A 20,438-nucleotide genomic window follows, 5' to 3' on the forward strand; every position below is an offset into this window, starting at 1 on the left:
CTGCCATATTCAATGGTCAGCATGAATTCAGTTCAGCAAATATAGATTTCCTCCTGGGGAAGGAAAAGCCTTTAAATGGTCGAAAGGATCACTGTGTGTTAGCCATAATTAATTATTTTCAACTTTTGTACTCAATTACTGTTCTTCTTTCTGTTGCTTATTGTTCTTAGTTGTGATGTGCTTTTCTATATTGTTCTGGAGTCTTTGGAAAGGAACAGCATGGTATAAATAAAATAAGACAATTCAAAGCACAATATCCTCAACAAGAGAAATGGTGGTGAACCAGAATAACTTCCCCCACTTTATATGGGAGACCCAGTCACTAAGTTCAGTTCTTGCCAATCAAAGTGTTCAGCATGTACCAACTGTTGAAAGCTCTCCCTTGCCAAGAAGTCACCCAAGGGACTGTACCATGACAGCTGAATTTACATGGACAGGAAACAGCCCAGGAGCCTCAGCCCTTTGTCAAAAGAAAGAAGAAATAGAGGGCTGAAGTTTTTTTCCCGCAAACCTCCAATTGAATCCAGTTCAAGATATCTTCCTTCCATCTCAGCTTTTGCTCAGCTATGGCAGTATGTTCCTTCTGGATTTGCAGGGACTTTGGAGCCACCCTGGGGCTCTTGCTCGTAGTCACAGGTATGGTTTTTCATCTCCTGCGGCCACATCCATTGCTTAAGATGGTTTAAAGTCCTAGGCAGCTTAATGATGTTAGTTGACTTTTTTATGTGTTCCCCCCCTCTCTCATGAGTCTAATTTGGTTGTCTTTTGGGTTGAATGGTAGGGCCTAAATGAGCAAATAGATAGATAGAAACTACATTCATTGGCTTTTCTAAATTGATGCCATTCAGAAGCTAGCACTAGAATTTCCACACTGCATGTTGACTAAGATTGGTATTGCTAATGGATAAAGCAGATACTATGTTGAGGAGTCTGGTCTAAATTCATAGAAGGCTGAGAGTTGGATCCCAGGTGAAGATTTGATTTATGAATAAACAAAATGCACCACCTGAAACCCACTTGGAAGAGACAGAGGTTGGTTTTCCAGTTATTCTGAGAGATTGGAGGAAAAAGTACCAAGAGAGAGAAGGGGAGGTGCAAAATAAAACCAGATTAATAGAGGGATCAGCAGAAAATTCTTCTGAGAATTCAATAAAAGCAATACTGAACTAAATAAGAGATAATGGCATTCTCTAAATTACTGGGCATATTTTATTTTAGAAATTAAGCTTTACAAAAATGTAACTAAAGACCAGAATCCACATTTTACAAAGACAGTATTTTTTTCTTGCTGGTGGAGATATTACTTGGGAATTTTGGTGGGAGATGGAAATGTCTAAGAAAGAGCACAGGACCCTCTTCATTTCCCTCCTACCTCTCCCACCCACACATGCCCAGAGTTGTTGAGGGGAAATTTCACAGAAGCAGGAAAGATAACCGTGTTCATTGGGCTGTGTTACCAGAACTGCAACACTTCCTGTCCAGCTGCTTTGAATGGGGAAAGAAGCTGGCACTGTTTTTTTAAGTGCATAAAGAACTTCCTTCCAAGTAAGCCTTGCATTTCAACCTAATAATAAAATTGGATTCAAGCTACCTGGCATTGAACATTTTACCTTTTAGTAAATGCACAACTAGAATTGGCCAGATTTCATCTTCCTGGGCAGAGATTAAGGATAACAGGTGGGATCTTTAACTCCCAACTCATACTGAAAAAGCATGCCTAAAGCATGATCAAATAACAATAAGTGAAAAGTGAATATTATTATATTGTTTCCTGTAATAATTTAAAAAATAGTTAGCCCATGAAAAGAATATACTGTTTTAGAAAGATTGTTATGAAGTTTATTAACACATCACACTAGCTCATGTTTTATTTAATCATGGATTATCGAATAAACCACAGTTGTTGGGTTCACCCAATACACTAAGGCAAAATCAAATAACATTATGGCTTAGCATGATACATGAACCCAGTCAATGGCTAGGTTTACAGATCATACTAAGCCATAATATAGTTATTTAGATTTTGGCTTAACACATGCAATGAATCCATTGAATTGCAGTTTATCAGTAAATCGTGGTTAAGAAAATACAATTTGCAAATGTACCATTGTGGGAAATAGGCAGTGAGTCGTGAAAACATAGAAAGTCAGAAATGTAAGGGACAGATTAGAGGCTCCCTTATCTTCAAAGGTATAAACACTCTAGTCTGCAAACCTTCATGCAGATCTTCAATTCTGGATTCAGATATCACTTAATCTCATTCTGCCACTTGCTTTTCTCAGGGCAGTATATCCAGACAGTCAGTTTAACATGCTGTCCTCTGTCCATGAGATGGCACAACAATCTCAGAAGGAAGCAGTCCACTTCAGAAACAAGAGGGGAGAATATGCAAAGCAATGCAAGTTATGAGGCAGAGACTGGTGAATTTTCTCATCCATGAGAAAAACATCTAATTGCCCTTCCGGGGCCAAGAGAAGAGGCAGGTTCTGACAAATGGATTAGAGAGGAAGACTTAGCTGTCTGACAGAAGTTGATTGGGCGTTGGTCAATTGAGTAAGAGAGATTCTCCTTTCCAGCTGTCCTTAAATCCTCTAGATATAACTTGGACCAGAGGTGGTATTCAGCAGGTTGTGATCAGTTCTGGAGAACTGGTAGTGAAAATTTTGAGTAGTTTGGAGAACCGGCAAATACCACCTCTGACTGGAGATTTTACAGTATCCTTCCCCTGCCACGCCCATCAAGCCATGCCCACAGAACCGATAATAAAAATTTTTTGAATCCCACCACTGTCTCGGACTGTCACCTGATCCCATGCATTAGATGGTGCAAGTGTCCATGGAATGGATAGAGGTTGATGTGGGCTTGAGCAATACAATTGCCCTGAGGAGTACTTTTGCTGTTCTGCAATGCCTATCAGTGGGGGCCGAGAGGCAAGCCATTCAATGATTTTGCTGCTGAAACCTCTGTGGGTTCATAAGAAGTACTATTCAGTTCTACTGAGCCTTCCCCCTCTTCAGCACCTGCCAATTTTCTGGGTTGCCTGCAGTATCTGAGCTACAGGGAGGACATCTCCCATATCCATGAAAAACCTGCTGCCACCCCTGCAGACTTGCTGACCCAGTTCCCCTCTTCATGACCATGAAGGTTGAGGTAGCAAGCACTGAAGTGGAAAAACTGGAGGACTATCAGCCAGCACACTATTATGTTTGGCCTGCTGACGGTCGATCACTCGTTTTAGCACCCACCATGTGTATGTTCTGTTAACTGGGCTGCCAACACACCATGCAGGGGACCTGGGATGAAAGAGGAACTATGATTTCAAGCCCTCTGTCCTCATCATATGACACACATCCCCATCAGCCACTTCAGACAATGTGCCCAGATAGACACCTGACCTTCACCCCCATTTCTGAATGGTCAGCTTAATTGTCATTAAGGTACGTATGCGACATTGTGCTGATAGCAAAGCTTATTTCAGAGAACATGGGGAAATCCCACTTCAGCTTTGGTGGTTCAGAAAAACTTGAGGTCACCTAACCTTGACTATTATTAAGCAATAATAATGCTCTGTGAGGGTCATGGAAATGAAACCAGGAGAATCCATGCATCCACTTTTTATCTTGTTCCACACTGAAACTGTAAAGAGGACACTTGCCACCCTGCTTTCTGAATCAGAACAGGGCTTGTCTGTTGGGGCAGGACAATGGATGTCAGTATACTTTTCTGGCAGCTCAAGGGCTGAAGGGAAGCATGTTAACATGGCCACATATTTATCTCCCTTGGGGGATGCACTAAGTCTTTGTGTTATACCTTGCCAACACCAATTTATATCCACTCTTGTAGCCTTTGCCAGATTGCAGTGAACACTGGTTGGAACCGCTGAATCTTTGGGTCTAATATTCAAAATATTCAACTTCACCAATCATTTCCACACGCAAAAACTACTGAAAGCATATCCAGCATCAAAATTGAGAGAATTTGGGAAGGGAAATGTTGCTTCATTCTTTCTCTCCGTTTGTTTAGATCATTTTCCTTGAAGGCACAGAAGACAGGAAAAAAAATATCAAACAGCACTAATTTCAATTTTAGTTGAATGGTTAAAGTAGCTGTTTTCCAGAGCATTTTTCCTCTTTCCCCAGGTATGACAATCACCAAAGCTTCTACGGAAAGAAATGTTTCCCAAAAACAAGGTATATGTGTACTTTCAAGATAATATTCTCTTCCAGTTCCTAATTCTTGAAGCATCCTTTTTTCCAAGGTTGTGTTATTTGTTACTTGTAAAATGATTGCCTGATTTTGAGTGCAACCAGAGCTGCTATTTTTGGAACAATTTAGCTTTTGTAAAAGAATCCAAGTTCAATTTATTTCAGGTCACTGGGTGCCCTTGTGGACCTTTGGCTCTTTGTCGGTGGACCAAACTAAGGACTGTATTTCCACCTGTATTGTGTTTGGTTAAAAAGCCTTGCCAATACCTTCTCTTCCACATCTGGCTACCTTTTCATCCAAAGAGACGGACTCTGTAAGAGGATGAGTCCTTCAAATCCCCCAAAGCCAGCCTGAACTGAGAAAGGACCATGCCTGACTCTATCCGGTTCCCTGCTCTACCTGTCAGTCTCACTCTAGGGTGAAGACAAAGCAAAATAGGTTAGGAGTCCCAATCTACTGTGCTCTATAGATGAATGAAGGCACAAATGAAATATGTATCCCAATCAAAACTAGCTCTCCCCCCCATGGAACTTTTCAAAGGTACTGGCTGCGTGTAATGAGCCCAGAAATGCAGCATTTCTAGAGGGGACCTGGCTGGAGAACATTGGTAGAAAGTCCAGTAAAGATATTTACCCTTCTTTTCCATCTGCTCTCCGCCTTTCTCTCCTTACTGTGGGCTTTTTTTCTTTTGCACAGATACAATCAGTTTCATTAATGTGATCAATACACGTTTCATTGCTGCAAGAGGGGGAGCCCGAATTTCTCTTAGCTGTTCTTTTGGCTCTCTGGCAAGTTGGTATAAAGAGAGTGAGAAGGACAAATACCAGGAGATTAGGAGCAGCTCCAGAGTCCATGTGACCAGAAATACTTCAGTGGTAATGATGCAGATCAACAAACTCCAGCACACTGACAATGGTATCTACCATTGTATGAACCGGGACTTACTGAAGCCATCATGTGGTACTGAACTCAAAGTCATGGGTAAATTTTTAATCTTCTAAATATTGTCCTCTCTGATGCTACATGTTTGGGTATCACTATGTATGGACAATACTTCTTGGCACAAGGCCACACATTCTGTTCCCAGAGAATAATGTACCAGCTAATATCTGGGACTCTGTTCATACTGGCAGCCTGTTGTAGCTAGAGACGTAGCTTTTTCTCTGGTAAAGAGAAAAATAACTAGAGCATACAAAACATTTGCTAGACCAATACTCGAATACAGCTCATCAGTCTGGGACCCACATTATGTATCTGATATTAACAGTTGAGAAAGTCCAGAAATATTTCACAAGAAGAGTTTTCCACTCCTCTACTCGTTGCAGAATACCTTATGCCACCAGACTCGAAATTCTAGACCTAGAAAACCTAGAACTACGCTGCCTTTGGTCCAATCTAAGTATGGTATATAAAATCGTACATTGCAATGGCTTACCTGTCAATGAATACTTCAGCTTCAACCATAACAACACAAGAGCAAGCAATAGATACAAACTCAAGGTTAATCGCACCAAACTTGATTGCAGGAAATACAACTTCAGCAACAGAGTGGTCAATGTCTGGAATACTCTACTTGACTCTGTGGTTTCTTCCCCAAAGCCCCACAAACTTTAACCTTAGACTATCTACTATTGACCTCACCCCTTTCCTAAGAGGTCTGTAGGGGGCGTGCATTAGTGCACCAACGTGCCTACCATCCCTGTCCTATTGTTTATTTTATTTTTTTATTTTTCTTATATCTATCTATGTATTCATAACTATGTTTTTACTTATACCTGTTATCTTGTAAGCAACTGACAAAAATAAATAAATAAAATAAATAGAATAGAATAGAATAAAATAGTTGAAAGGAACCTTGGGAGGTCTTCTAATTCAACCCCCTGCTTAGGCAGGAAATCCTACATCATTGCAGAAAAATGGTTGTCCAATCTCTTCTTAAAAACTTCCAGTGTTGGAACATTCACAACTTCTGAAGGCAAGTTGTTCCACTGATTAATTCTATCAGGAAATTTCTCCTTGGTTCTAGTTTTCTTCACTCCCTTGATTAGTTTCCACCCATTGCTTCTTGTCCTGCCCTCAAGTGCTTTGGAGAATAGATTGTCCCCCTCTTCTTTGTGGCAATCCAATCCCAGAAACTGTTCTTTTTATGTTTTAGCCTACAGTCCCCTAATCATCTTTGTTGCTCTTCCTAGAGCAGGGGTCTGAAAACTTAAACACTCAAAGAGCCATTTGGACCTGTTTCCCACAAAAAAGAAAACACGGGGAGCCATAAAACTAGGGTGGGCCTAGTCAATTTGACAGTCACATGACCCCCTCCACCCACACCTACCCAAGTTTTGTGGCTCCCTTTATATTCTTTTAAACAGGTATCTCTGTCTCTCTGTCTCTGACTCTCTCTCTCACACACACATACACATCTCTCTTTCTCTCCTCTCTCCTCTTTCTCTTTCTCATCTCTCTCTCTCTCTCATCTCTTTCTCCCTCTCTTTCTCTCTCTCATTCCTCTTTCTCCCCCTCTTTCTTTCTCATCTCTCTCTCTCTCATCTCTCATCTTTCTTTCTCATCTCTCTTTCTCCCACTCCCTCTCTCTTTCTCTCTCTCTCATCTCTCTCTGTCAATGCAGCCTTAGAACTGTATTGGCTTTTTTGGCAGTTACAGCACACTGCTGGCTCATATTTAAATAGATGTTCACTAGGACTCCAAGATCCGTCTCACAGTTACTACTACCGTGTTTCTCCAACAATACGGCCTCCATCAATAGGAAGGCCCAGCATGTTTTTTGGGCATAAAATCAAATTAAGCCCCTCCCCCCAAATTTAGGCCTATTTTAAAATATGCAAAATAAGGGGGAAGGGCGGGGAGACTTGCCGTTAGGAGCGCCCGGCAGGCAGGAATTCCTCGCCACCAGCCGCTCCTAACGGGCGATCATGGCGAAGCACGGAGAACTCCCTACTCCCACCAAACACCTTGCTGCACACGCCGCTGTTGCTTTCCCTTCTGCCCATTACGCTGCCACGTTTGGAGCTGCCATTTCCGTGTTTGGAGTGCCGTCGCCATTTGGAGCTCCAAACGCGGAAGTGGCAGCTCCAAACATGACGGCGGGCGATCTTTTATTTTGGTCCGCGCAAGTTCAGAGCGAGCAAGAGAGGGAGACTGCGATGCCTCCATCCAAGATGGCAACCTCACTAGTGGATCACAACGTGGCTGGAAGCCCGAATCGGTGGGATACGATGGCGATCTTTTTGGAGCGAGAGGAAAGGGAGAGAAGAGTTGCGAGGCGTAATTTGCAGGAGGAACTGGGTGTACCCCACGGCAGGGAGCCCAAGGAAGAAGGGCTGGTAGGCAACGGAGAGCATCCCGTAGCTCCGGAAGCAGCCTAGAGACGCACCCGGGAAGAGGCGCAGATGCTGCCTTGTAGTCCCCAAGCCAACTGCATGCGCCGCCTTTAGTTATGTGCGCTCCGCGCTTTGGGCATCTCCGTGTGATCACGACCCTGTCCTTTCCGCCCTTGCTGCTTTCTGGCTCTTTAGCAAGGCATCGCGGTCTCCCTCTCATGCTCGCTCTGAACTTCGCGCAGACCAAAATAAAAAGATCGTCCACCGTCATGTTTGGAGCTTCCGCATTTGGAGCTTCCGCCGCTGTTTGGAGCTCCAAACAGCGGCAGTGCTCCAAACACGAAGCCGGTTGCTAAAGAGCCAGAAAGCAGCAAGGGCGCCAGGTGGAAAGGACAGGGTCGCGATCACACCTCCACCCAATTGTCTTGTTAAGTATTGCTGAAACAGCGGAGGTACTGCTTCAAAATAGCATTTACTCTCTCTGTCCCCCCATCAGTTTCAGGGTGATGAGCAGACGACAGACACTCCTGAACCTGCAGTTTCGTGAGTAGGGTCTGCCAGAAGTGTGCCATAAATTGTACCCCCCGATCTGATACCATGCGGTCTGGTAACCCATGCAACCGGAAAATGTGGGAGATAAACAATTGAGCTGTTATCTTGGCTGATGGAAGACCCGCACATGGAATAAAGTGGGCCATTTTAGTCAACATATCCACTACCACCAAAATGGTTGTGGCACCGTTCGATGGTGGCAACTCAATGACGAAATCCAATGAAACTGCCCCCCACAGTCGTTCTGGCATGGGCAAGGGCTACAATAGACCAGGGGGCGCACCAGGAGCATACTTGGCTTGGCGACAGATCCCACAGAACGCTACGTATCCCGACACATCATGTTTAAGTCTCAGCCACCAAAATGTCCTAGAGATGAGGTGCGGTGTTTTGAACACCCCAAAGTGTCCTGCCGCCGGACTATTATGACATTGATGTAGGATAAGGCCAGGAAGAGGACGTCCAGGCACATAAATACGATCACGGAACCACAACAGGTCCCCAATATACGCCCAAGGAGTCTCTTGTCTCCCATTCTCATCCAATTCTCAACATCGAGCTGTCACAAATGGGTCCTGCCACTGCACCTCCTGAATCCTCACTCGAAGGTCCACAGGTTCCTCGGTGGCCGCAAACCGCTCCAACGGAATCACCGTCCAGGGCAAGATTTTATCCTCCCTTTGGGTAAACTTGGGCTTCCGAGATAGGGTGTTGGCGCATTGATTCCCTCCACTCGGAACATAGGTCACCCAGAAATCAAATCGAGCAAAGAATAAGGACCATCTCACCTGACGCTGGTTCAATGTCCGAGCTGTATGTAGGTGTTCCAAATTGTGATGATCCATCCGAACCTTGATTTGGTGACGAGTCCCCTCCAGGTGGTGCCACCATGTCTCAAAAGCAACCTTAACCACCAATAGCTCCTTGTCCCAAATTGTATAGTAGCGCTGTGGAGCCGACAACTTACAGGAATAATAAGCACACGGAAACAAGGTGCCTGCGGGAGCATAAGCCTGGAGGAGCACTGCACCAACAGCCACATCAGAAGCATCTGTTTCCACCACAAATGGCTGGCCTGGATCAGGGTGTTTGAGGATAGGCTCAGAAGCAAAGGTGACTTTCAATGCCTCGAAAGCTGCCTGCTCCTCAGCACCCCAATGGAACTTCTCCCCCTTCTTGAGCAGATTAGAAAGGGGAGCAGTCAAGGCAGCAAAGCGGGGGATAAATGTGCGGTAGTAGTTCGCAAACCCCAACAGTTGTTGCACATCCTTAACCCGCTGTGGAGGTTCCTACTCCTGCAACAATTGAATTTTTTCTGGGTCCATTTCCACCCCAGCAGATGAAATACGATATCCCAAGAAGTCAATCGTGGTTTGTGCAAACTGACACTTCTCACACTTAGCAAACAGGTGGTTATCACGCAAACGTTGCAACACTAGCCGCACATGCTGCCAATGTTCCTGCAGGAAGTCTGAGTAAATCAAAATGTCATCTAAATAAATGACCACGAATTGATCCAACAAATCATGGAAAACATCATGCATGAAATGCATGAACACAGCTGGGGCATTGGTTAATCCAAAAGGCATCACGGTATATTCAAAATCCCCGTACCTCGTCCAGAAAGCTGTTTTCCACTCGTCCCCTGCATGAATGCAAACCAGATTGTAGGCCTCACGCAAATCCAACTTCGTAAAGATCTTAGCTTGACAAAGCCGCTCAATCAGTTCAGGGATGAGGGGAAGCGGGTATCGATTCCTCACTGTGATTGCATTCAATTTGCAGTAATCACAACACAAACATAGCTCCCCCTATTTTTTTTTCACAAAAAGCACCGGTGCAGCCAATGGGGAGGTAGAAGGCCGGATAAACCCTTTCCGGAGCTTCTTGTCAATAAAATCCCGCAACACGGCCAACTCCAGTTCCAACAGGGAATATATCCGACCCACCGGCAATTTTGTATTGCGCAACAGGTCGACTAGACAGTCATAACCCCGATGCGGAGGCAACTGATCCGCCTCCTTCTCCCCAAACACATCAGCAAAGTCCACCAACTCTGCAGGTAGATCCAGGTCCACGGGTGTAGCCACACTCCCTACACAGGAGCGCAAGCAATGGTTGGCACACTTCCTATCAAGGAACTGCACAGCTCCAGACGACCAGACAATCTGTGGGTCATGGGCCTGTAACCACTCCAAACCCAGCACCCAGAAAATGAGGCACTGCGGCAGTGTAAAACACAGTTTCCTCCACATGCTGCCCAATATGCATGCAAAGGGGTTTGGTTGCAGCAACCACAGGTCCCGAATGAAGGGGCCGACCATCAATCGTCTCTACCATTACTGGTGGGGATACCTGTTGCTGAGGAATGAACCACTGCTTGACAAAATGAGCATCCATGAAATTGGCTGTGGCCCCTGAGTCAACCAAAGCTGGGATCTCCACTGCTCCCACACCAGGCACGAACACACTTGCTTGCAGCACAAGATGCTTCACTAATAGTGGTGGAGATGTCGAAGATGTCAAAGGTGGCAAGGGTGGCAAGGTTGGTGAAGATGGCAGGCCTATGGACTTTACACCCCGATCTGCAGACCCCCATAGGCGGACCGATGCTCATTTCCCGCCACTGCAGATGTCACTGCTGTGGATGTCTTAACAGGACATTTGACCGCAAAATGGCCTCGACTGCCACAATAGAAGCATAAATCATCACAATGACGTCTACTCTTTTCTACTTGAGTCAGGTGAGGGTGGCCAGCCCCCAACTACATGGGTTCCTCCAAAGGCACTTCCACCAAGGGCGTCATCTTGCTGGAAACAGATACAGTCTCTGTCCGTCATCACACCCGTTGCTGCTGAAGTCTAGCATTGATACGAAGACACAAATTCATGAGCTCCTGAAGGGTGCGAGGGCATTCAGTGCACGCCAACTCATCCAGAAGCTCCAACGACAAACCCTCCTGGAACTGATCTAATAGTGCTGCCTCATTCCATTGTACATCCTGAGCAACCACCCGAAAACTAGCAATATAATCCATGAGTGAGCCACGCCCCTGCTCCAACTCTCTCAAACGTCTGTTTGCTGTTTGGCTTTGAACAGGGTCCTCAAACATGGCCTGAAACTGACGGCAAAACTCGGCATAATTGTCCAACACCTGGTTGGGCTGGGTCAGCAGAGGCATCGCCCAACGTGCTGCAGAGCCTGACAACAAACTAATCAAAACCCCCACCTTATCCCGGTCAGTGGGACAGTCCTCAGGCTGAAGGCTCATGTAAAGCTGACCCTGCCCAAAAATGCTGGAAATTGGGCCAGCGAACCATCAAATTTATCTGGCACTGCCACTGGGCATTTTCAGCGTGGCCGGGAAGCTTGCATTTGTGCCATCTGTGCAGTCAAAAGAGCCATTTACTGGGTTAACTGGGTAATCTCTGCTCTGAGCTGATCCATGGTCACCCCACAAAAAGCAAAAATAAGTTGAAGGGGTGGCTGAAGTCAAAATGTGATGACCCGTAGTCTCTCAAAATAACCCAAAACATATATTAAAGTCCGGTAAAGCCTTCAACTTAACTTCACTGTTTTATTAGCCACAGTTTAAAGTCACAGAAATAAATAATGAGGCAAACAAAAAACCAAAACAAACCGCATTGATGAGAGTTCCGAAGCAAGCCAAGATAATTCCAGGAAAATAACTGAGAAAAGTCCATGGGAAGAACACCAGCAAAGATAAACCTCTTTCAAGGTAAACACTAATTGACTTCAGCAATTCTAACTGCGCAGTTGCAAACTTATATACATAGGTCCCACCTGCAAGCCATGGTAATCTCCTCGCTTTTCCCTGATCCTCTCCTCCCTGTGTGACCTAGGATGGATAGGGGATGGGCCTGGATCCTCCTCTGACTGCTCAGCCGGCCTCCGGCCTTCCCCAGCCTCCTCCACCACCTCTGGAGCCACACTCCCACTCCCTGTTGGCTGTTCCTCCTCTTCCTCAGAGTCAGACTCCACCAGGGGCATGGCAATGTTTTTGACAAAGCCATGTTAGCTTTTGCTTATTATTTTGTTTGCTTCTAGGTATTCACTGATTCATTGTTTGATTATCTTTTCCAGAATATTCCTTGGTATTGAGGTCAGGCTGATGGATCTGTAGTTTCCTGGATCTATTTTTTCCCCTATTTTGAATATGGGAACTACATCAGGTCTTTTCCAGTCCTCTGGCAGTTCCTCAGTGCTCCAGGATCTTTGAAAGTGGTTCTGAGATCACATCTGCCAGTTCCTTTAGAACCTTGAGGTGCACTCTACCTGTTCCTGGTGATTTGAACTCGTCTAGGGTAGACTGGTACTCACTTACCATTTTCTTCCCTATTTTAATTTGTGTTCCTAATCTGTTTTTTGTGGTGCTGCTTTGATAGATTGGACTGTTTTTTTTCCCTTTGTGTAAAGATAGATGCAAAAAATGAGTTAAGTAGCTCTGCTTTCTCCCTGTTGCTTGTCACCTTCTTGCCACTTTCTCCCAGCAATGGACCAATTGTATCCTTGACTTTTTTCTTGTTTTTAACATATTGGGAGAAGTTTTTTTGTTATTTTTCTTTTACTTTTGTTGCAATCCTTTGTTCATTGTGATCCTTAGCTTTCTTCACTTCATCTTTGCAGTCTTGGGCTCTTTGTTGGTATTCTGCCTTAGTTATGTACCCCTCTTTCCATTTTTATACTTGTCCTTTTTGTCCTTCAATATGTCAGAGTTCTTTGTGCAGCCATGCTGGTTTCTTTTGAGAGCTATTATTTTTCTTCTTCATTGGTACTGTGCTAGACTAGGCTTTTATAATCTCAATTTTCAAAATTTTTCCAAGCTTCTTGATTTGTTTTTCCCTTGAGGATTCTATCCATGGAATCCTTCCCAAGCTCTAAGTTTATTGAAATTAGCTCTCTTAAAATACAAGGCTCTAGTTTGACTTTGTTCTAGTGCTTGTGCTTGCATAACGCTGAATTCCAATATTGCATGATCACCCCCACCCCAAGGTTCCTGTAGCTTCAACACCTTCTATCATTTCATCTCTGTTAGTGAGAATTAAGTCCAATATGGCTGATCCCCTAGTTCCCTTCTCTACTTTTTGGGACACAAAGTTTATTTATTTATTTATTTTTATTTTATTTATTTATTGATTTGCCAATTGTTTACAAGATAATAAGTATAAATGTATACATAGTTGTGAATACATGAAATGGTTACATATAAGAAAAATAAAAGAATAAGAGAAACAATAGGACAGGGACGGTAGGCACGTTGGTGCGCTTATGCACGCCCCCTACAGACCTCTTAGGAAAGGGGTGAGGTCAATAGTAGACAGTCTAAGGTTAAAGTTTTTGGGGTTTGGGGAAGAAACTACAGAGTCGGGTAGAGTATTCCAGACATTGACCACTCTATTGCTGAAGTCGTATTTCCTGCAATCATGTTTGGTGCGGTTTACTTTGAGTTTGTATCTATTGTGTGCTCTTGTGTTGTTATGGTTGAAGCTGAAGTATTCATTGACAGGTAGGACATTGCAATGTATGATTGCAATGTATGACACAAAGTTGTCTGCTAGGTTTGTCAGGAACCTGTTTGATCTTCCACTTGGTGCAGAGTTGTCTTCCAGTTGATGTCAGGATAGTTTAAATCTTCCATTACTATTGTGGTGTGCTTCCTCAGTTAACTGACTAGCAAAATGTTCATCTATTTCCTCTGTTTGGTTGGGTGGCCTATATTATACACCTATGATAATGTCATTCCCCCCCCCACCTTTACATTGACCCAAATGCATTCCAGGCAGTTTTCATCAATTTTTGTAGTTTTTCATTGGACCAGCTGCAGACATTGTGATTAATATAACCAAAGCCTTCCCTTTTACACCTCTTCTTTAGCCACACATTGAACTTCACTATACACTGGCCTTTTCCTTTTTGTTCCTTATATACCGGTAAACCTCTAAAAAGATAAGCCTAAAGCCTATCCTGCTAAGTTCCTTCCCCAAGCTCTGGAAATCATTTTGCACAGAAAATACATCTTTTTAAGGCAGATCATTGGTGCCAAGATGTACAATAGCATCAACATCACAGTCCTTACTAGCATTCTTGACTATCTTAAAAATACACCCCTTGTCTCTGCAGGCAGTAGAACCTGGAAGATATCTGACCTCTTTCAAAATCTCCATATTCTTTCCTAAATTTACATCCCTTACAATTGAAATGTTATACAAGCTAAGGATATTTAGGTACACACATGTGGCACCTAAATTGCATCACAGGATTTGAATTCTGTCCTGGGATAGTACAGGACTATTTTCATTCCAAAGATGGAAATGAAAACAGTGGTCAGAATTGGGTATTTCTGTCAATGTAGTCCTAGGATAGAGGACTACATGTTATGATAAGCAAAGCACAAAAGTAAAGTGGGTTCATCTTGTTGTTTTGAAGGTATCAGCACCTATGAGCAAGTGCAAAGTCGTCACAACGTGAAAGATGCTATCATCTTAATCCAGACAATTCTTCTTGTCCTTTTTGTGAGCATGCCCGTGTTCCTAACCCAAGGGAAGGTAAGTGAGTGGAACATTCATAATAGCAGTTCAGTTGGGGCCTTGTGGTCAACAAGACTATAATGGCGATTTCTGATATGAGTGCATGTGGGTGGCTTCTTCCTGAGTAAGGGATGGACTTTTGGGCATTTTGAAGCGCTGCAGGAATATAGTTCAAGACAGTGGGACTGCTTTCTCAAGATGGAATCTAGGGGCGGGGGTGGGGGCTTTCATGCAGACTCAACCCCAAGGAAATGCCACTAGCAAGTATCTAAGGGTGCACCTTCTTACTCTCAGCTCCTTTCCTCTATAACGGTTGACTCCAGATACAAGGGTGAGCTCTTCCTTATTTTCATTCTGGAGAGCTATTAAGGTCTGGCTCTTCTGGAGGATGTTTGGGGATGTTTCACTGGTACATAGCACCAGCACAATAATATATCTGGCATGATTTTGATTCTTGTTTCATGTTCTGCTACATAAATGAACAAATATAAAATATGAACAAATAAATGAGAAAACACTTGAAATACTTCAGTAACATACAAACTGGCAATTGATTATCTGAAGATCATTGCCTCCAGAAGCAACAAATTGAGCAAACTAAAATCTGCTAAAGAAGGCTGAGAAAACTCCTGCTTTTGAGCTTGTTTCTCTAGCCATGGATTTCCCCCACCTCACCTCACCTCACTCACGCTTATGGATGCCATAGCCTGATCCTAGAGTAACTGGACTACAGTTTCCATCATGAACAGACACTGAAACAAATCCTCCAAAAAGAAGCTGAGATAATGGGCTGAGGTAAAATCAGGTACATTTCTTAGGATGAAGCATATATTCTGTGAAAAATATGAACACAAAGCCCAAGCTGGAAGGTAGGGTAAGAGGACCTTACAAAGCAGATGGTGAACATAATGTTTTCCTGGGTTTGCCCATAATCAAATGGACTTCAGAAACAATCTCAAATATTTCAAAACCAGACATTACCCTAAAGTGAGCACAGAGACCAAGAAGCAACTTCTCTTTCAAATCATCACATTTCATCTGAAAGGATCTTCTCCAATTAGTCAGCATTTTCTGTTGTCTATTAATAATGTTTTTTTCTAAATATGGTATATTTAATTAAACATTACAATTACTGGATAAATAAGTTCAGCAAGAATTTAAAAAGAAAAGGATCAGGAATGCATAGCCAATGGGTCTCAAATGATTATCAGAAGAAATGTCAAGCTAATTCAAGTTTGATTATATCTCTCTCTCTATCACTTTAGGGTGACAGAAAAGATGCCTCTGGGGAGGAACATACTTACGAGGTAAGCAACAGAGTGAGATATTCTTAGTCTTAACTACACTAAAATTGTAGGCATTTCTCTTCATATTCCATGCTTGCCTGACGTCTTCAGGCCAGAGAACTGGAGTCTCTATTTATACGTAGAAATCTTGAATTCCCTTCTTCTCCAGAAAAACCCTATCTGGAACTCTGGGGAACCACTGCCAGTTTAACAAATAATTCTGCCTTGAATGGATTATGGATCTAATTTAGAAGTCAGTTTCTTTCATTCTTGACGTCTGGCTGAACAATCTGCTAAGTCAAGAACTGGACTGGATGGGCCTTTTGTCTCATTAAGGAGGATTCCTTTTATGTCCCTGTAGGACATTTTTGGGGCAGTTCTTTTACTGGCGTGCAGAAAGAACAAAATTGAGTTGGACAGCATGATTCTAACTCTCCCCTCCACAAACAAAGCGCTTTGTTGCCTTGGCTTGCACACTTTCCGTTCATTGGCTGGCTCCATTTTTCTTCTTCTACAGGGGCTGACGGTTGAACTAGCCGATACGTATGAAGACATTGGTGTTTACCAAGACAGACCAGAGAAGTGGGATTTGGGGGAACATCCATGTGAAGAATAAAAAGCCAGCAGCTGACTTTAACCAAAGGGACACCCATTCTTGGGGCAACCAGGATCCCCTGTAAAAATTCTACTCTAGAGAAGCTTTAAAAATGTGCGTATCTCTTGCTTGCAGCTGATCTGCTAGAAACTACTAAAAAGCAGTATCCACCAGATTCCTTGGGACAGTTGAATCCAAGTCATTCAAACGGGGAGAAGGGAGACAGAGACAATTTGAGCACACCATAAAAATGGAAGCAAAAAGAGCTGAGAAGATGAATGAATTTGTGACTAGATGGGCTTTTGGACTTGAGTTTGCTTGGCATTCCCTTCCCCAAATGGCATCTTTTTAATTAATAGAGCAGTTTCCTGGTCTCATTCCCAACTGCCTAGGCAAAGAGGATTGAATCTGATAAACTAATATCTAACATCCCATTACTTCAGCTTCTTTAACCCAGGACCCTCCAGAATACTCCCAGAATTCCTTCCCAAGATGGCTATGGTGAGAATATCTGGAATATATTAGCTATATAGGACACAATCTTTCCTGCTGAGATTTACAGTTTTGCAGTTAGGATTTTTAGGCTCATGTTTTTAAAAAAGTCTCTAGCATCCTTATGAAAGAATTTCAAACATATATGCTGAACTTTTCAAAATAATAAAAAAATGTTTACTAGTAATCTTTTTTTCCAAACTTTGAGGTAGCATATTACTTCTTTGTTCCAGAAACATTAAAAAATTGTGTTTTCAAATTTCTTCAGTACAGAACTCTGAAGAGGAAACATTTTTAGCTTAATATGCACAAGCAATTTCTTAGAAACCACATTTCCCACCTGGGCAGTGAACAACAGAACTATTTGTAAATAATTATGTTTTGGGTCTATGGCAGCTCCAAGTGCCCTCCTGCTGGGTTGATTTTAAACAATCAGCATTTTCAGTTGCCAAATCTGGGTGAATCTCACAAGAGTTTAATTCAAACACATCTGGAAAGCACCAGGTTGGAAGAATGATATATTATGGATGGTAAGGGCTGCAGAGGTTTTTATTCCTAGGTGAACACATGTGTCCGTGGGAAAACCTTCAGAGGTTGCATTTCAAAAACCAAAGTATTTTTTTTAAACCCTTTTTGAAGTAGAGACCCAAAGGTTCTTTTTCAAGAGGCAACTAATCTTTCTGGTATTTCTTTGAAGATGTTTCACTTCTCATCCAAGAAGCTTCTTCAGCTCTCAGAGCTGAAGAAGCTTCTTAGATGAGAAGTGAAACATCTTCAAAGAAAAGTTAGAAAATCCAGGTGCCTCTTGAAAAAGCACCTTTGAGATAACCATGAACTGGATGACTGAGAATCTCCATAGACATTTGAAATAGAGACCTAGTCACTGTTGGCAAGCACAGGGGCTTTGCTAAAAACCAACCTGGGCAGAAGTATTGTGTTGCTCAAAATGGATCTGCTAAAAACTGACCTGGGCAGAGGTATTTTGCTGCCCAAAATGGAACCATGTTTGCATAGACATCTATTTCCAATACAAAAATAGTGAAAGGCTTATTGTGAAGTCATAACACAAGCTCCATCTTTTGTACTAAGGGCCAGAATTTGTGTTGTGTTGTTTTGCAGATTTAACCCTTCCTCCGAAACAATATGTGTCTGTTCTTTCCTAATCCAGATCAAGTGTTTCCATTGAATGTTTGAAGCAGAAGATACTGCAAGAGATTTTTCTATTACTTGACCTGATAAAGTCCATAAGAAAACAATAACTAACCCTGTATTATCTTTTCATACTTGCTAAGGTTACCCTGCCACTCAATAATCTTCACATCAAGAAAGTGGCAATTCGAACCCACATTCCACATATAAAAAATGTATCCAGTTATTAATAAGACATTGCCCCAAAGGTCCTTTTAACTGTTTCAGGGATGCTCAATTTCATACTCTTTGGGCATATTTTTCTGCAAATTACTGACTGAAACCATTTACTTCCTGTTTTTTCACAAAGCATAGCTAAATACCTCCTCTTCTCAGAAGAAAAAAATGGATGTGTGAAGCAGGGGGACTGGGGGAAGCAGCTTCATGAACAGACAAAACCAGAGAGTCGAAAAGTTAATTTTCATAATTCAGTTTCAGTTCTGCCTACTGTGCCTTTTCTAGTCTGCTTCTACCTCTCAGTATTTTTCAATTTGTAATGAATCTCAAAGCTGGGATTCAAATTCAGCTCCGTTTAAAAGTCAATGTCCCACTTTTTCTCCCAGTCTGTGAAAACTTAAGTTGTCCTGAACCAGCCAAACCCAGAGCCTGTTTTATGCCAACTGAAAGACAGATAAGGGAACACAAGGCTATCAATGACCATCAGTCACAACAGTCCCTGTAGAGACAGAATCCTGGGGATCTCAGATAAGAAAATGATACACCCTCACCGTTATTTTTACCATTGCCTACAATCCTCAGTTAACTCCAGGAGGGACAAGAGATTGTCCAATTGTCATTGGTCTATGGAGAATTAGCAAGTCTCTTACACCATGATACAGGTAAGTAACAAAGAGTAGTCCCTCAGCACCTATTTTGAACTTCTTCTGACTTTCTGCTTTTGAAAATTAAAGAGGAAAATGCATGGAAATTGAATTGTGCAACAACAAATAGAAAAAAGATACGGAAGGAAGGAAGACCCTCCAAATCATCCAAAGCCCACTGCAGCCTTCAAGCCCAACCACCAGTATAAAGGAAACACATACTGGGCTCAATCAGAGGCAGACTTGTGTTATGTCCCACATGATGAGGCTCAAACTAGCCTCCAAAATAACGGACACAACTGACTCCTGCTTAACCAGATATTTAATTTAGCTATTTAAAGCAATAGTGTTCCTTTCTTCAGTACTGTCTAATATTTTGGAAAGGAATAATAAATTGTTTAAGGACTAAGTACAAAAAATGTATACAAAAAGTTAGATATTGGCTTAGTCATGCTTAGAGCAGACTCATAAATATGATTTTTTTTAAATATAGTGAGTACAGATAAATATAACCCATATAAACAAAAAGCTTAAAAGTGGGAACAGGTGAAACAAAAGTTCAAGAAACACTGAACTAGAGAGACCTTTGCCACCTGAAACCAATCAAACAGAAAAATATTTAATCCATAATAATTATTAAACACTGCTGGATTTTGAGAGCACATTTTAAGAAGAGGCGCATAGCAACCTCCTTCAAGACATTTTGTGTAACCTCTGCTGAAGTCAGGCAGTATCAGTGAGGTTTAAAATAGTGATTATTATTCTGATTCTGATTAATGGAACCGGGTCTATCTGCTAGATTCCACAATAAACTTTCTCAGATTCTTGATGGGTGGAGTCCGTGAAGACGATTGGAGCAGCGTCTGGCCATATTGTCTGGGATTCCTTTTGACCTCTGAAAAAGATGCTTTGTAACATGATCCTATCACTTGTGGGTTCAACCTTTGACCCTGTAGGAAGTTAGCACCCACCCCTCTCCTAGAAAAATGAAATATCCTGGGAAATATTAAAAAGGCAGAATATTTCCTCTAAAAAGAGTAGAAACTCAGAAGCAGAAACTCACCTCAGAAGCAGAAGCTCACCCCCATCTTTGTTAATGGGTGGGCCATTAAGGCCTGGGCCAAAATACTTTACATGACAAAGATCTCCAGGTAAAGCTATAGCAATTGCTTAAAAGCCCTTTCAGTGCATCATCATCCAGCAAGCCTCAACCAAGCCTGGAACTCAGGACAGTCTACAGAGTTGCCTCTGCATGGCCTCATGGGAGTCTGACAACCAATCAGAATACAAGCTCCAATTCAAATCCCAACGAAGTTTATAAAACCTAGGCACTCTCAGCCCCTCAGCCCCTTCTTGATCTCTTCCTTCACCATGAAGCATGTGATCATCCTTCCTTTTCACTCTGGAGCTCCAT

The 20,438-nt window shown here is 42.7% G+C and overlaps 1 protein-coding gene across 1 annotated transcript; it reads left to right on the top strand.

The window, feature by feature from the left end:
- The first annotated feature begins 477 nt into the window (after positions 1-477).
- Positions 478-17,216, top strand: LOC148128972 (B-cell antigen receptor complex-associated protein beta chain-like). Its single transcript, XM_087948285.1, has 6 exons — positions 478-636; positions 4,140-4,190; positions 4,903-5,187; positions 14,542-14,660; positions 15,908-15,949; positions 16,446-17,216. The coding sequence occupies exons 1-6, from the start codon at positions 567-569 to the stop codon at positions 16,542-16,544; spliced, it is 666 nt and encodes a 221-aa protein (XP_087804411.1). The 5' UTR covers positions 478-566; the 3' UTR covers positions 16,545-17,216.
- Positions 17,217-20,438: the final 3,222 nt, after the last annotated feature.

The sequence above is a fragment of the Notechis scutatus genome, chromosome Z (genome assembly GCF_049901735.1).
Source record: "Notechis scutatus isolate UNSWTSFEM ecotype Mainland chromosome Z, rNotScu1.2, whole genome shotgun sequence".
NCBI lineage: Eukaryota > Metazoa > Chordata > Lepidosauria > Squamata > Elapidae > Notechis > Notechis scutatus.

Bases quoted from the DNA above. Each gene is read 5' to 3' on its own strand.
- LOC148128972 (XM_087948285.1), top strand. From the start codon at position 567: ATGGCAGTATGTTCCTTCTGGATTTGCAGGGACTTTGGAGCCACCCTG. The intron at 4,191-4,902 runs GTATATGTGTAC...TCTTTTGCACAG, and splicing joins AAATGTTTCCCAAAAACAAG to ATACAATCAGTTTCATTAAT. The intron at 5,188-14,541 runs GTAAATTTTTAA...GTTGTTTTGAAG, and splicing joins TACTGAACTCAAAGTCATGG to GTATCAGCACCTATGAGCAA.